We start from the raw sequence: 16,430 nt of genomic DNA, 5'->3' as shown, positions 1-16,430 counted from the left end.
AAAAAATCTCTTCGTTCAAACTAAACATAAAATCATATCCTATCCATCTATGTAGAACCCCGCCTCTTCCCCCACCCTCGAAAAAAAAGGAAGAAAAAAAAAATATAAGAAAAACTTTTTGGTAGATTGAAGTCAAAGCCACTTCCATGAAGTCAAAGTCCGGGATATGACAAATCAACTCGATGAATCATCTCTTTTCGAAGAAGTGGTTCACCAGAAGCTCCTTGCAGCCTTGTGGAGGACAAATCACAGCAGCGCTTCACTTGCGCATTTCATCGAACAGCTTCCGTGCATGAGCAGAGGTGCAACTTCAGCAGCTTCTATGGAGTTTTCCGACGACCGGAGGTGCAGGTGCACCTCCTTGCGCCTGCACAGGTCCGTCACTGCTCTCATTCTTATTCTCACTTTCTTTTAAACTCTAGCACAAAAAACTAAAAATTAAAATTGAAATGGTTATCAAACAGCCCCTTAAATAATCATAAAATTACGAATTCTTATCCCATTTGACTCGACTATGAATTTGTGAAGTTAGCATTTAAAAGTTTAGGTTCACAAAGTGCCAAATCAAATAAATTTGGTAGTTAGACGGATGACGGTACTGCGAATTGCTTGACAATTGACAACTTTAAGGGTTGTATTTTTTTGGATGAGATCCAAGGGTGTCCACCGCCGAAAGCAGTGACTAATCCCTTTCGCCGCGGGAGCTCTCCCAAAGGAGGTAAACGGCTGGCCACGAAATGCGCTCCATTCCCATGGGTGGGGATCGAACCCCCAACCACATGGTTAAGGAATGAGGTGAGCTACCACCACACCACATCTCATGGTTCTTTAAGGGTTGTATTTACTACCTTTGAAAAGATAAGGGTCTAGTTGTTATCCTAAACACTATTCATCCTAAATTAAAGGGGTGTTTATCCTAAGAGCATCCACAGTGGGGGGGTGTATGTTAAATATACACCCCGAGTCATCGGAATCGTCTCCAATGGTGAGATGTAAATGTATGTAAATATACATCACCACCATGGGGATGTAAAAAAAAATGTATATTTATATCCATTTTTACATCCCTTGCAGGCGGGACCCACCCGAGAAAAGAGAACAAAAATGAAGAAAAGTCAACATAAAAGGCTGGGACCCACAGCTACACCCCCGAATTTACACCCCTCACTGGAGCAAAAAACATATTTACACCCCTCGGAGGTGTAAAGGGGATGTAAAAGTGGCTTTACACCCCCGAATTTACACCCCCTCACTGTGGATGCTCTAAATACTATTCATCCTGAAGCATGTGGGACACATAATGAGAAGGAAGGTGTTTGGAGGTTTTGTTTTTGGTTTGTTTTGGTCGAAAAAGGCGTTTGGAGTTTGTACAAGGAATATGTGGAGGATGACGATATGAAAGCAGGCACATGGACAATTTGGACATTATTGGACAACAAGAGGGAGAATTGCATTCGGGGTAGATGGAGTGAGTGAGTGAGCGACTTCTTCCAAATCTAAATCCTGCCATATATGCGGTACTTGTTCACTTTTTAGACTTTTCTCTCTCCCACAAAGATTTCAAGTTTTCTCCTTGGAGGAAATGAATATTACATTTTTACCCACGTAAGAAATAATAGTCCATCCCTGTAAAAATTTATAGTTCCGCCAAAAGAAGGAGCATAAACCGTTATGTGGGAAAATATAATGTGGTAGGTGGAGCCCATGTATGTAATTCATTCATTGTAATCATCTACGATGTTCATAAGTTCTTTGTGAATCTCGTCCATGCACTCCACCACCAAGTAGAAGAAGAAGAAGACCCACAGACTCATACCAAGCATTTCACCACACTTGCTAAATTTTGCTCTGCTTAGCAATTTCCATTCGCATACTGTAATGGCTCTGCAGGTTCTCTCTCTCTCTCTCTCTCTCTCTCTCTCTCTCTCTCAAGTATATTCCAATGCGATTGATTTGAATAAATGTATGAATGGAAGGAGGAGGAATTCAAAGAATATGCAGAGAAGGCCAAGTCTTTGCCCCCAGCAAGAGCAACAAAGGATGCAGACAAACTAATACTGTATGGCCTTTACAAGCAGGCAACTGTTGGGTCGGTTAATACCAGTGAGTTCTTTCATCAATTAACTTCTTTAATTTAAATGTTAATTACAATTTAATTTCACACAACTCTGCTATGAATTAATTAATACATATATAAACAATTAATGTATCTTATTTATGCAGATCGACCTGGGTTTTTCAGCCCAACAGAGAGGGCCAAATGGGATGCATGGAAAGCAGTTGAAGGTATTTATTTATTAAATTTCAATAGCTCCTAATTAACAAAATTAAAACCATAATTAATTAATTGTATGTATGTTAATCAGGGAAGAGCAAAGAAGAAGCAATGACTGAATACATTGCAAAGGTGAAGCAGTTGCAACAAGTTGAAGGAGCAGCTTCCACCACATAAATCAAACCTTACAACATCTGTCCACCTATGATGCATGCCCAAACAAATTTCCCAACTCCATGAATTTCAAATTCTGTCTTCATTTCTAATGTTTAAGTCAACATGTTCAAGTTGAACACACTCGTAATATTATTATTATTATTATTATTATTATTTATTTTCAATGAAAAATCACCATGGAGTCTCTATTTAAAGTTGGCCAACGAGGTCTAGCTTAGTTGAAAAGGACCTTGATTTACAGACCAATGGTAATGTGTGTGTGAGAAACCCCCCCTCCTTTTGTAGTTTAGACATTCGGTAACGTTTCATTAATTTCGAGACTCTTGGATTTTGAATTTTCCATACCATAATTTTCCCAACACTTAAAAAAAAAGTTACAATTTCTCCTGCCTTTGTATGCTCAATTTCCAAATTCAAATGGGCCATCACGAATCTATAAGTCCAGTTCTGTTTGGCCCAATTATTTTAAGGAGCCACACCACCAACCATCACTATTTCTATCTTTTTGTTCGAAACCAAACATCACAATCGCACATCAGAAACCAACCATTCAGCCTCTCTCGTCTCGCCCACCCAAACACTCTTTGGACTCTTTTGAGAATATGAGCCTGACTGTGAAGGCAAGCGGTACACTTTTCTCCCCTCAATTTTCTCGCACTTTCTCAGCTCCCAAACTCACCCTCCTTCGTTTCTCCAAACCCTCGCCCTCGCGCTTCACCCCCAAAATCAACATGTCCTCCTCCGCCGCCGCCCAACCCATCGTCGAGCACGTGGTGCTCTTCAAGGTCAAAGACGACACAGACCCGTCCAAGGTCAACGCGATGGTCAACAGCCTCAACGGCCTCGCCTCTCTCAACCTGACGCTCCACCTCACCGCCGGCCCACTCTACCGCACCCGATCCTCGCCCATCCCCTTCACCCATCTCCTCCACAGCCGCTACAGCACCAAAGACGACCTGAGCACCTATACTGTGCACCCGAACCACCTCAGCGTGGTCAAAGATTCGGTCCTCCCAATCTGCGACGACGTCATGGCCGTTGACTGGGTCCCCGACGACGTTCAGGGCCCAGTGGCCCCACCGCCGGGGTCCGCAATTCGCTTGACGTTTTTGAAATTGAAGGAAAACTTGGGGGAAGAATCGAAATCCGAGATTTTGGATGTGATTAAAGGGATTAAGGGGAAGTTTGCGGAGATTAATCAGATTAGCGCAGGCGAGAACTTCTCTCCGGCTAGAGCGAAAGGGTATTCGATCGCGTCGCTGGCGGTGCTTCCGGGGGTGAGTGAGTTGGAGGGTTTGGATTCGAAGCAGGAGCTGGCGAATGTGGAGAAGGACAGAGTTAGGGAGCACCTCGAAAGCGTCATCGTTTTGGATTATGTGGTGGCGTCGCCTCAATCTGCAAGTCTCTGAAAGATTTTGTGGCTTGTATGTTTTGTGCTTTGATTAATATCTAAATAAGCTGGCGGACGAAATGTTATTGGAATGTATGGTATTATCAAATTGAATTGAACATGAAAAAAAATGCGAGTTTGTGTTATTTCCTGAATGTGGTTCAGTTTCAAGTGTTACACAAAAACTAACTTTCTGGGCATAATGCCCCGTTTCAAATTCAAATGTTACCCTAAAGATGAGACACTTGAACCATAACATGAACCCCTAAATGTTGATGAATTTAGACCCAAATTTACAGAGCAGTGCTAGTGACCGGAACGAAACCCGTGGCCTGTGATGCTATCACGGCGATGAATGAGTGACAGATTCGTCACCAGCCACGAGCGTCGGACCGACTTTTGGGGTTGCGTCGTTGTCCAAGCAGTCCAAACCAAACTTGCATCTTAGAAGAGTGTGGGATTCAAAATCATCAAGGTTTAAGATGGTGTCACATGTGAATCTGATTTATGCTAAAATTTGGAGAGTCTCGTGGAGATGCTGTTATGGCATGTTTAGATAATAGGAAGGTGAAGGTGTAAGTCCAAGCTTCCAAACCCAAATTGGTTAGGCTGAAGATGCTTTGAGCCCAGCGCATATTATATCCACGTGTTTTTTTCCCCATCTTTTTGCTAGGGATTGATTTTTTTTTAGTCGCGTGATCAACAAACCGTGCCCTCTATTACAAGTTACAACCGCTCTGGTCCAGGATCTTGATTAGCTTTTCTGCAGCATATAGCATAAGCATAGGCATCAGAGGTCCAATTGGTCCCACCGATGTACCAGTTTTCATGGTTGATGTCTTTCAAAGTAATGACAATTGTATTTCATATGTACTAGTATGGTAAGATGACAATACAATCTAATGTTTTAGTACACATCACAATCTTATCGTTAGCTGTTTTTTTTATTTTATAGAATCTGTACGCATATATGGATGGTCACGGAAGAGTGAGGACAAGAAATTAAAGACCTATTTGATATCCTACTCAAAAAAGTAAATTCAAAAACTATGATTCTTTTTACTAAGCCCTATGGATTAAAAGTTACGAAATAGTAAAGACATTTACAAGTAAAGGATTCATGGTTAGTATACTAGCACCTATATTCATTTACATTTATGCAGGAGTCAAGGTGAGAATTTCTAGGCGTGAAGGTCACAATGCAATGCTTGTTATAATATGAGGGAATTGATAACACCACATAGTCATATGACAGTCACACTACCAATCAAGATATATACACGTCATTGTTGAGCGAATTAATTTAGCTTGGTTGTTTTTTAAATGGGCGAGGATAAGTGGTCCCTGAGCTATTTAGGCGTTGGCAAGTGACCACTTTTGTCGGTCTGCCAAGGTTTTGTACGTTCCTCCGCCCACACTCTGAGCTAAGCTAAATTCAAAGCCAAACCCTAAAAAGAAGAGTGAGAGAGAGAGAGATGGGGAGAAGATCATGTTGTGATAAGGAAGGGATAAACAGGGGAGCATGAACTGCCCAAGAAGATGAAATCCTTTCTAATTACATTAACACATATGGAAAAGGAAAATGGAGACATCTTCCTCAAAGAGTAGGTACGTAATGTATATATAACAATTTTTTTTAAAAAAATAAGGATATTGTAGCTTAAGTGGTTAAGAGCATATTAGTAAGCTGATTGGTTGTGTTGTTAGAGAGAATGTAACTCTCATTGTTGTAATGTTCATTATTACAATTGAATGAAATATCATCATCTTCTTCGTATATTTCTTCTTCTTAGTTAACAATGTATCAAGAGCCATTGTGGCCATTGGCAAATTTCCAAGCGGAGGCTTATATATATTGATAGGGCACAAGCTTGTGCTCAAATTTTAATCAGCACAAAAATATGCTTTTTATGGACGTCTTAGCCACAGATCTACTGTGCCTTTTGTGTAAAGAAACCTTTAAGACATTTTTGTGTTAAATGAGGTTGAAAAAGGCTTGACTCTTCTTACATGCTATTTGAACTTTGTCTTTTAGGACTCGTTTGTGAGTGATTCTAAATAGGCCAATAATCATTTATATGGAGGATTTCTCCATATAATCACTTTAAGTGGTTCAAAGTGATTTTATGGAGAAGCACATGGGAGGTGCTTCTCCCTAGAATCGCTTAAAAATACTAAAGTGATTATATGGAGAAGCAGGTGGGAGATGCTTCTCCCCATAAGGGCTAGAATCACTTCCAAACATGCCCTTAGAATAGTTTTATAGTAGTGATACTTATCATGACTCTATGAGCTACTTCATAATGCCATATGTCTAACTGTATGCTTCCATTTTTTTCTTCTTTCCTTTGTGAAACAAAGTTTTTCATTAAAAATTGAATTGTAGGGCTAAACGTTGTGGGAAGAGTTGCAGGATGCGATGGGTGAACTATCTTAGGCCTGGTATTAAGAGAGGTAACATTTCTGCGGATGAAGAAGATCTGATTGTGAGATTACATAAACTTCTCGGAAACAGGTACATATATATACACATAATATGGAAGATTAATCTACACATCGACCATATAAGTTTTCCTAAAACTTTATCTATATCTTTGATTATACATACAATATTACTTTGTTCAATTAAAGTTTTTCAATTTATGCCAAAAAAACCCGCATGCATGCAATACCATACCAAATTACCAATTGCAATGGGAAACTAATGAATTGAACAATGTTCAATTAAGCATACACCGAAAGTAGACATGGATTAAATTTGATCGTATGAGTACGATATCGAGCGTATTTAACAGTATTCATAAATTAATTAGGTGGTCCTTGATCGCTGGAAGAATTCCAGGGCGGACAGACAAAGAGATCAAGAACTACTGGAACACCCATTTAAGCAAGAGATCATCCTCAGATCAAGAACTACTGGAACACCATAAACCTAGTATTAATCCGAAAAATCAACATAATGAGAAAGGATTAATACCATCAGATCAGTCTCACCAGGCTAAGGCGATTAGACCAAAACCTTTCAAGTGCACAAAGGTTGATGTGGGCATCCCATCGCATCTTCAAGATGACCAAGATCATCAAATCATGGTTGACACAACAGTTCCTGCTGGTTCCTCATCCAACAATGACCTGTTGATATTGGACTTGCTAAACAGTACGGAATTCCAGCAAGTCCAAATGAAGGACTGGCAAGTGGCTATGGTGGAGAATTATTGGAGGGGTAGCCCCATTATTGCTGCTGTCGATTGATTTGAACCTGATATATTGATGGAGAGGTAGCGTTCAATGCACTTTCATCTTTTCTGAATATTGAAGATTGATTAGCCAACTGTACAGTCCCCACTTAGACATGCAAATTGCAATAAGGGAAAGTGACTATATATATATATATATATATATATCTGGACTAGGTCAAAATCGTATGTTCTCCAGATCACATTTGTGGCTATTAGTGAATTGTTACAAATTAATGTGGTTTAGGGTTCGGCCCAAAATGCAAGTTTGTGTTTTTGCTTTTAGTACTTGAATTTGGTTCAGTTTCAAATGTTACATAATAACTTTCAAATGTTACCCTAACCCTAAGGCTGAAAGACTAAAATAACATCAGATTCAACACCAACATAAACTCCTAAATATTCCATTTATGATGAATTTTCACCCAAATTTATAGGAGTAATGTTAGGCATACTACATTTTAAGTGCACAAAGATTGACAAGATCATCGATACCATCGCATTTCCATGCAGTGCAGGGTTTATACTCTCAACAAAAGAAAGACAGATGGGTTAACCCGAAGACGTATATATATATGATGACGTGTGATATTTCAAAGCATCTATACCTGCCATAATGTTAGGCATACTTCTTTCACTTAAACTGATCAACCCGAAGGCCTTCAAATAAGGATATTATTTTAAGGAGATACCTCACTTTCCTACGAATTACAATTTAATATATATGCAAAAATAATTCATCAAAAACACATACAAAAAAAAGAGAAAAAAAGGGCTTCTTAGATCTAGGTCCAAAACGATTAGTTGTTATCGGGTTTAGTCCTCGCGTTTTTTGTTTTAGATGTAGGTCCTTTAACATTTATTACTTTTTTTGTTGTGCCGATTTTACCCTTTGAGGTAAATAAGGAAAACACATTGAAAATCTAAATTTAATGCATTATTTCCTTGTAATTGAATTCCATAATTTAAATTTTGAATTCTTTCTTTGACAATATTCCTAATATATGGATAACATACAATTTAATCAATAAAAAGTAAAGATCCATATATTATACCAGATCAGACAAACACCCACATTAAATTAAGTACCAAACATATAGGTAAATAGTGTTATTATTAGCAACAAAAAATACTTAGTGATAAATTGTGTTACCTATAAGTTAGGAACATAAATTAGAAGACTACCTATATGTCAAATACAAAAATAGACAAAACAAAATTTTATGTTACCTATAAATAAAAAAAAGGTACATAAAATTCTATTACACATTGTCGAAAATATGAAAAAACATATATATACCTATGCAATAGGCAATAGGCAATAGACAATATGACATAAATGACTATTACCTGATTCAAGTCATAAGGGGCAACATTGGAACAAAAAATGATTTTAAAAATAAAATAATAAAAAAATTACATCAAAAAATATTTAAAAAGGAATGTAATTCTATGTGGCACAAAAATCAAAGGACTTGGATCAAAGTCACCAAATCCAACGATTAAACCCAACTCCTCAATAGAAATTTGAATCTATATCAACTTTTCTATAAAAAGGAAAAAAGATAAATGACATACATACAATAATTTATAGCCAAGTGGGCTAGTGGTTCTGTTTTTTTTTTTTCCATAAACATGCACTAGGGCTTGGGTCCAATAATATTCACTTATTTAGGTCTTTGCAATTGCAAATCTCTGCTTTGAAAGAGGTTCGTCCTAAACTACTTTTAGCATGAAAAGAAAAATGCAAAAAGAAAAAGAGAGTACAATTTCTTGTAAAAGGCTGGTCAACTAAAAGGGACTTTTCTCACCAATAAAAGTAGATATGTATAAATATGCAGTGAGTCAAAGAACGGGTAGATAGAATTCAAATAACTGATGATTGGCCCCGTTGAATTTTTTAATTCCCAGTAGGAACTCATGCCTTGTTAGTTATTCTTATTACCAATCAATCATGAAAATTGAGATGCGTGACGCAGAGAGAGACAGTACACTCATGCATTTGTGGGGAAGAGTTTCTTTGTTGATTTTCTATGAACAGAAGACATGACATGTCTTCGGCTAAATTCACTCTTGTGCACATGGCTGATATCTTTGGAAAGGACCCGATGAGCATGCAACATGAAACACTCGTGGAATTACATATTTTGACAGACATTTATAGTAGGAGCAGGCTGCCGCTATATACTACAATTATGTTATGAGGTAGGTTGAGAATTTCCAACTCATCGTGCGTCCACCTACTACTCACTTATAACTATAATATTGTTCTATTTTTTCTTTAATTATGTAGTCTCAAAATAAATGCATGTCGTGCTTCGTTTTTCAATTTTCTGTGGAGTGTAAGAGGTGTTTAGAATTGGTTACATATTTCTAATTTTGGTTGTGTGATTGCTTTTATTTAATTTGTTGGTAGTCTCTTAGATGCAATCTAACGGTCGAAATTAAAAGTATGTAATCAATAATACTCTGTTGCCGACTGTGTGCCTTTTTCAGAGTTCCCATTTGGATATTGGATGCACTTAGATATCATGGTATATTGTCTAATTCAGAAGCACTCGATCGACCTCCTCACATGGAGCCACTGTTTTTTTTTCTTCTTCTTCTTGATTTCTTTGCTTGCGGAATTACAATTTCTAATTAAAATTTACAAATTAACATGATAAATATGACACAAAAGGAAAACATAAAATAAAGTATCCAACGAGCTAGGGACATCGACGTGTATTAATTAAATATATGGATCCTACGCGGTTCTAAAGGACTTTCAAAATAACTTTTTAATTATATCGATGATGCATAAGAAAGCAGACTCATAGAAATAGTTCTTGAGGCTTGACATGTGCTGAATTAACACGCACGTTTATCTCAATCAATAGAATACTCTATGATGATAGTTAATTCATGACAAACTTGACTCGAAACCAATTGTAATATGAGTTTTAAAAGCATCACGCGTGAAAATATGAGTCTTATCGCACTACATAATCAATTGACAACAAGTGAAGAGATACATTATTCGAGAGCCTCGAATACTGAAATATCTTTATTTACAATGACACTAGTACCGTTAGGTGCAGTGCAGAGAAGAGCAGGAGGAGATTGAAGTGGAGCAGTAGGAGGAGTATCTGTGCTAGGTCCCTTGAAGGATGGATGGTCGGCCTCTAACAATTTTTTCTGGTGAGCATTTCATTTCATTGCAATAAAGCAGTAGGATCTTCTTATTGCATTATTCATGGCTGGCTCCGTACCGTACAAAACACACTTTCAGACAAAAAACACGTGCTGTTAAACTCAATAATATTTTCAAGGCCATATGAATTAAATATTTGATTATATTCTCCCAAGTTCCAAAGTAAATTATTGTGGGAGAATCATGGCTAAACTATTTTCAAAAAGGCCACGTGGGCTAGAGTTCATATGGTGCGGTGGAGAGATCTTAGTGGTCAATGCAGAGTTATACGTCCGCACAAGGAATTAGTCAATGGAGGGATTTGAAAACGTGACTGTTCATGAGCTGATTTATGAACTGTGGCTCCCTCTCTAGCTAGTTGCTATTTATAACGATATGGGACCACAATGCTCGCTCATGAAAATTGATTCATCAGTCACTGAATTATGCTGTTGTCAAGTGAAGTCTGCCAAGATAAAACCAAACGTTCCGATTCAGCTTGGCAAGTGGTAAATATTCCAATCTTTGATATTTTGCATAATATTCTCTTGACAACTGTTTGCCAACATAAGTGTTGTGAAATTATTGGAAGCGCATAATTCGCACAAGTAATATAGAGGTAAGTGAAGTGTCGTTCTCACGAAGACTGTAATTTTCTTTTAATTACCAATTATGATTAATGCAAAAGTTTATTTGAACTGTTAACGATGGAAATTCAAGTTGATGAAACACTAGAACATCCGATTTCATCATAATCAATTCCACTTAATTCTTTTAGCCAATTAACCCTAATTACTACCCATATTGACAGTTGGTTTTCTCCTAATTAATTCGATATCCGCTCTCGGGCTCAACCAAAAGTATTCTTAATTAACAACCCATTCTCTCTCGAGTAATGGATTTAGAAAATCAAGAACTCATTAAGTTTTATGAGAACATGCAAGAAAACTGCATAAGTCATGTTAGTCCATCTTGGGCACTCATTCAAGACATGGTATTTGTTACGATGTTTAAGGCATTAAGAACAGTAACAAATACTCAACATAGAAAGATAATCAGAAATTAATTTAATTATAAAAATTAAGTATTCATGGTTAGGCTACATCGTAGCCCTATCAAGAGAAATTAGTTCTTGACAAAAGAAAAAATAAACAAGAGAATTGTTGTCATAAAATCGATTTGGCAGATGGATTTGATCTTTGGATTCTCCATAGCAACACCTTCGTAAGCTCCAAAAGCACTGCGGTAGCAACTTTTGGCTCTCTCTTTGATATATTTGTGGGTGTAGTGAAATATGGTGAAAAGTCTATGGTAGAAAAGATGATGATCCATAGAGAGAGCTTAGGGTGACCTTATATAGTGTAAAACAACTACACCCTACTCTAAAAAGGTATGGAAAAACTCTCCTAAAGCAAAACAAAATCCCAAACAATTAAGGAAACAAACTAAGAAAAAATCATTTCTTTGACTTCGAAACACGTTAGCCAAATTGCACGCACGTTTTGGGGTCGTTCCACTTCCTAGAAAATTCTGGAAAAAATATGAGAAACGTAGATTGATCTCTAAGATTTCCAAGCATATATCACACGCCACTAGGAAAAATCGGAAAGGTCTTCAAATCTTCAATTTCAACAGCAGTGTTGTTCTGACGGGATTTCAACTTAGGCTATCTTGACTTGCAAGTCTGGAGCATTTGGCTTGGTAGAAAATTATGAAACATTGACACAATGATCTTCAATGTCTTAGCTTTCTTCTCCAATTGGCCTTGCGCTAAAATTCATTCGAAAAGTGAATTTTCAGTTGAAATCCTTCAAAGAGTGCAGAATATCTAAAAATAAGGAAAATAAAGCAATAATGCTCTTTTTAATTAACTTTCCCTACAAAAACCAAATATAAGAGATATAAAAATATAGGAAATAATGCACTTATCAATAAGATGCTTATATTTCAATATTATTAATTTAAAGCATTGATATCACGCTGATTTTGACCATGATGCATAGTCTATATTCATAATCAGCATGCATAGTATGATAATATAAATATGGCTAAATTGTAGCAATGGTTCCTCGACTACGACCTGACTTTCCTTTTCATCCCTCATGTTGCAAAATTGTTATGGTCGCCCTTCAGTTAAATCTCGTGTTGCACCATTAGTCCTTTTTGTTAATTCTGTTTGTTTTTTCGTCAAAATTGATCACATGTTAGGCACATGATAGATATTTTAGGGGTAACTAAGACTTTTACCTAGCCACCACCTCCTTCTACCCAAACCCAACCGCACGCCATCCTCTTCCCCCCAAATCTGCCCATCCATCTACCTCACCAACCCAAACCATCCCAGATGGCTCAAAGCCTCCAACACCTTCTGGTGATAAATTCCAAGTCTCCTCTGGTATGTCAACCACTTCCCCTCCAAACAATGATGGATTTTATCTAGACATAGTAAAATGCATCATCATGGTTTTGTTTGCCTCAGACCAATGAGGTGTAGCTCAACTTTGGGAGGCTCAAGAGCTTCTTATCCTCTTCAAAAATCCAGTTGCTGCTAAAAAATTTGGCATAAGTCCAATTATGAGGAGAGATTTTGGGTGCAATCCATGCAGAAATTGTTGTTGATCCAAGTCCTTTGACTTTTGCGCCACATAAGATTACATGCCTTTTTCAATTTATTGATATTTACTTTTTTTTATTTTTTATTTTTTGTTCTAGTTATGCACCTAAAACATAAATAAGGTAAATTATGAATTCATAAAACTGGTAAGTTATTGATTTGTAGGATATTAATTATTATATTTGATTTGAATTTAACTGCAAATCTATTTATTGAATTTTGAAATTTTCCCAAGGTACCTATGCATACACCTCGTATGCAGTATGCAGGTAATTAAACCCATAAATTACCTCTGGTCCAGGTAATTAAATTCATAAATTACCTCTAGCCTAGCTAATTGAACTCATATAATATCTTGGTATGGATCTTTAAACTCAACTGAGATAAAAATCCATACAAAATTTCTTTGGAAAAAAAAAAAATATTACATGGAAGACATGTACGTATGTATATAAATATGAAGCTCCAGAAAAAACTGCTTAAGGAAACTCAAGGAAAAAAACTTACCTGTAAGGTAGGTACATATATACCTGTATGTCAGTACATAATTTTTTGTGGGTGCTTGTCTGATCGATTGGTATAATATGTGAGTATTTACTTTTTTATTGATTAAATTGTATTTTATCTATATATTAGGAATATTATCAAGGAAAAAAATTCAAAAATCAAAATCTAGAATTCAATTACAAGGAAATAATGCATTAAATTTAGATTTTCAATGTGTTTTCCTTATTTACCTTAAAGGGTAAAATTGACACAACAAAAAGGTAATAAATGTCAAAGGACCTACATCTAAAACCAAAAACGCAAGGACTAGACCCAATGACAACTAATCGTTTTGGACCTAGATCTAAGAAGCCCAATCAACTTCCCCAAACCCTCCTTACCCACATGCTCAAACGAAGAGATTTGGTTGATTTTTTAATGAGTTTATTTATCTAATAAATATTTTATATGGAATTTTCCAATTTACCCTTAATTTTAACAGAAAATTTAACTCTGTTGACAAAAAGAATAATAATGCAACATGAGGTGAAATTGAAGGATGACCATAACAATTTTGGGACATGAGGGACAAAAAGTAAAGTTGAATCTTATTTGAGAGACCATTGCTATAATTTAGCCTATACACATTTATCTGGCATAAGTATGATTGGAGAACATTACTTGTGGTGCGGTAAATTCTTATTAAGTTGAATTATTCTAACATTAATTGATTGGCCTTCCAAGGTGGGAGCCAAGCTTTTGTCCCCAGCTGAGGCATTGATCACATGCACATATATATCTCCCTGCACATCGACATGTGGAGTCTAGGACTCTAATCAGTATCAAGCTACACTCTGTAACTCAGAGAGAGAAAGAGACACAGTGAGAGAGAGATGGGAAGAAAACCATGCTGTGATAAAGAAGGGCTAAACAGGGGAGCATGGTCTGCTTGGGAAGATAAAACTCTCACCAACTACATTGAAATACATGGAGAAGGAAAATGGAGAGACCTTCCTAAAAGAGCTGGTACTACTCCATTACTTTAAATCCTTAATTGTAATTTGCATGTCAGCTTTCATTTTTTATTGTTCTGAACTTTGGGATAAACACTAATATGATGCAGGGTTAAAGCGGTGTGGGAAGAGTTGCAGACTGCGATGGCTGAATTATCTTAGGCCAGATATTAAGAGAGGTAACATTTCGGCTGAAGAAGAAGAGCTCATTCTCAGACTACACAAGCTTCTGGGAAACAGGTACCTATATATATATATATATATATATATATATATATATGGCAGCACTTCATTTGAGTACTGGATTTTGTTTTTCTCTTAATTTGAAATGTTATATGGTGGTGTATATATTTTAAGGTGGTCACTCATCGCTGGAAGATTGCCGGGACGAACTGACAACGAAATCAAGAACTACTGGAACACCAATCTGAGCAAGAGAGTAAAGCAAGCTTGCTCAAAACAAGACACGAAAAAATCAGAGTCTGACCAGGTCCAGGTGATTCGAACAAAAGCATTTAAGTGCAAGAACGTGGTCGTTCCATCACATTTGGATATTGGTCATGATGATGATCAAATGGTTGACAGATCAAATAACGCGTTTCCTGATTTTCTAATGGATTTTGATATCAACGACCTGTTCATATCGGACCAACTGCTAAACTCAGACTTCCACCAAGCCCAAAGCAGTGGATGCGATCAAGACTTGGTGGATGGAACGTCCAAGATTGAAGATTTTTTAATGGCTACCGATGATCATGATCATAACCCAATATTTCAACCAAGTGATCATGAAGAGCCTGTAGACCTCAATGCACTTTCATCTTTTCTGAATTCAGAAGATGATGATCAGTGGATCATAAGTTAGAATCAAACCCCACAATATAGCTTGGCAACGTTGCGAAACCTATATAATAATATATATTAGGGGAGTTGGCCATGGCAGTGTGCCCGCTTCCTTGCACTTTGAGTTCCCTCCTCGTATATTAGAATAATTTAGAATATTAGTCAATCTGATCAATCAATGAAACAAGAATATTTGTTGTTGCTATCTTCTCTGTATTCATAACTCTCCTTGTTTTTCGCCATTTCAAGAATCCCAAATTTTGCTAGTCGTTCAATCTTTCACCTACTTTCATTCATTCATTTAACCGATAACCGATTGTCTTACATTACATGCTTGTATTGTATAGGAAAAGCGCATTAAACAAATACCTACTTCTCTTGTTTTATGGAGCTAGGTAAATTTTCTTTTCCACGTTAATGTGACGAGCTAGCTAGTGATTTTGGAGGTAGGTAAATTATGAGGTGGGGGCGGGTAAAATATTGTTAAAAGGTGGGATAGCTGACTTGGTTTGATATTTAAGTCGAATCATAACATTGTATTTTACAGTTTATTCATATTATATCAATAAAATTTAAAAAAAAATTCTCTATTTTATGGTGGATTATTCCGGATTGTTGATGGATTCTGATATTGTTACTTTAGTTTAGGATGACCGCTTGAGATCCCTTTACTTGTGCTTTTGTGATGCGTCAGTATTGTATAGGTAATTTTTTAAATTTTTGTTTCCCGGATTCCATATGTACCCTTTCCAAATTCCAATGAAGAAATAACAATTCTCTTACTAAACAGCCAACGATATGTTCAACATGATTCCGTGTGCTTTATGATGCTAATTGATATTACTCATTTGATAAGAACAATGATGCACCTTAAGATATACAAAAAATTGCGTACATGCATATACATACGTACAAAAAATTTGTGAATGGAAATGTGTCGGGTTATCAACGACATATTATTTTCATATACATACGTACAAATACTCAGCAAAAATCATTACCTTTTCGTTTTTGTTTTTCATGAAAAAGGACAAGGAGAGGATCCCACAGTTATAGGAAGGTAGCTCCCAAATTGATTGCAAATAGCGTACAGACGTGCGTGGTCCAGGGCTAGCTATTTCTTTTTTAGTCCAGGGCTCTTTCTTTTTTGGTTCAGGGCTAGCTAAGCCATCCAACTTTCAATCAATACCATAAGAATGGACGTTGAGGGAGATTTAATAATAT

At 36.8% G+C, this 16,430-nt stretch overlaps 3 protein-coding genes and 1 pseudogene across 4 annotated transcripts; all 4 read left to right on the top strand.

Moving 5' to 3' along the window:
* The first annotated feature begins 900 nt into the window (after positions 1-900).
* On the top strand, positions 901-2,847 carry LOC110749266 (acyl-CoA-binding domain-containing protein 1-like). Of its 2 annotated transcripts, XM_021949332.2 has the most exons (4): positions 901-1,890; positions 1,977-2,103; positions 2,224-2,286; positions 2,367-2,847. In XM_021949332.2, exons 1-4 carry the CDS (start codon positions 1,879-1,881, stop codon positions 2,450-2,452), a joined length of 288 nt encoding a protein of 95 aa, XP_021805024.1. In that variant the 5' UTR covers positions 901-1,878; the 3' UTR covers positions 2,453-2,847. The 2 variants fall into 2 exon arrangements, with proteins under 2 accessions (XP_021805024.1, XP_088100948.1); XM_088244822.1 differs by lacking the exon at positions 901-1,890 and having other exon boundaries at positions 1,962-2,103.
* A 119-nt stretch (positions 2,848-2,966) lies between these two features.
* Positions 2,967-3,988, top strand: LOC110749295 (stress-response A/B barrel domain-containing protein UP3). Its single transcript, XM_021949374.2, has one exon. The coding sequence runs from the start codon at positions 3,055-3,057 to the stop codon at positions 3,859-3,861; it is 807 nt and encodes a 268-aa protein (XP_021805066.1). The 5' UTR covers positions 2,967-3,054; the 3' UTR covers positions 3,862-3,988.
* A 2,268-nt stretch (positions 3,989-6,256) lies between these two features.
* On the top strand, positions 6,257-7,094 carry LOC110749170 (transcription factor MYB1 pseudogene; annotated as a pseudogene).
* Positions 7,095-14,196: 7,102 nt separating this feature from the next.
* Positions 14,197-15,692, top strand: LOC110749246 (transcription factor MYB1-like). The gene is made up of 3 exons (XM_021949314.2): positions 14,197-14,376; positions 14,474-14,603; positions 14,721-15,692. The coding sequence occupies exons 1-3, from the start codon at positions 14,244-14,246 to the stop codon at positions 15,226-15,228; spliced, it is 771 nt and encodes a 256-aa protein (XP_021805006.1). The 5' UTR covers positions 14,197-14,243; the 3' UTR covers positions 15,229-15,692.
* The last annotated feature ends 738 nt before the right edge of the window (positions 15,693-16,430 follow it).

This window comes from Prunus avium, chromosome 7, assembly GCF_965620075.1.
Source record: "Prunus avium chromosome 7, drPruAviu1.hap1.1, whole genome shotgun sequence".
NCBI classification, from domain to species: domain Eukaryota; kingdom Viridiplantae; phylum Streptophyta; class Magnoliopsida; order Rosales; family Rosaceae; genus Prunus; species Prunus avium.
Note: the sequence above shows the minus strand (reverse complement) of the source record. Positions and strands in the feature narration are given on the sequence as shown.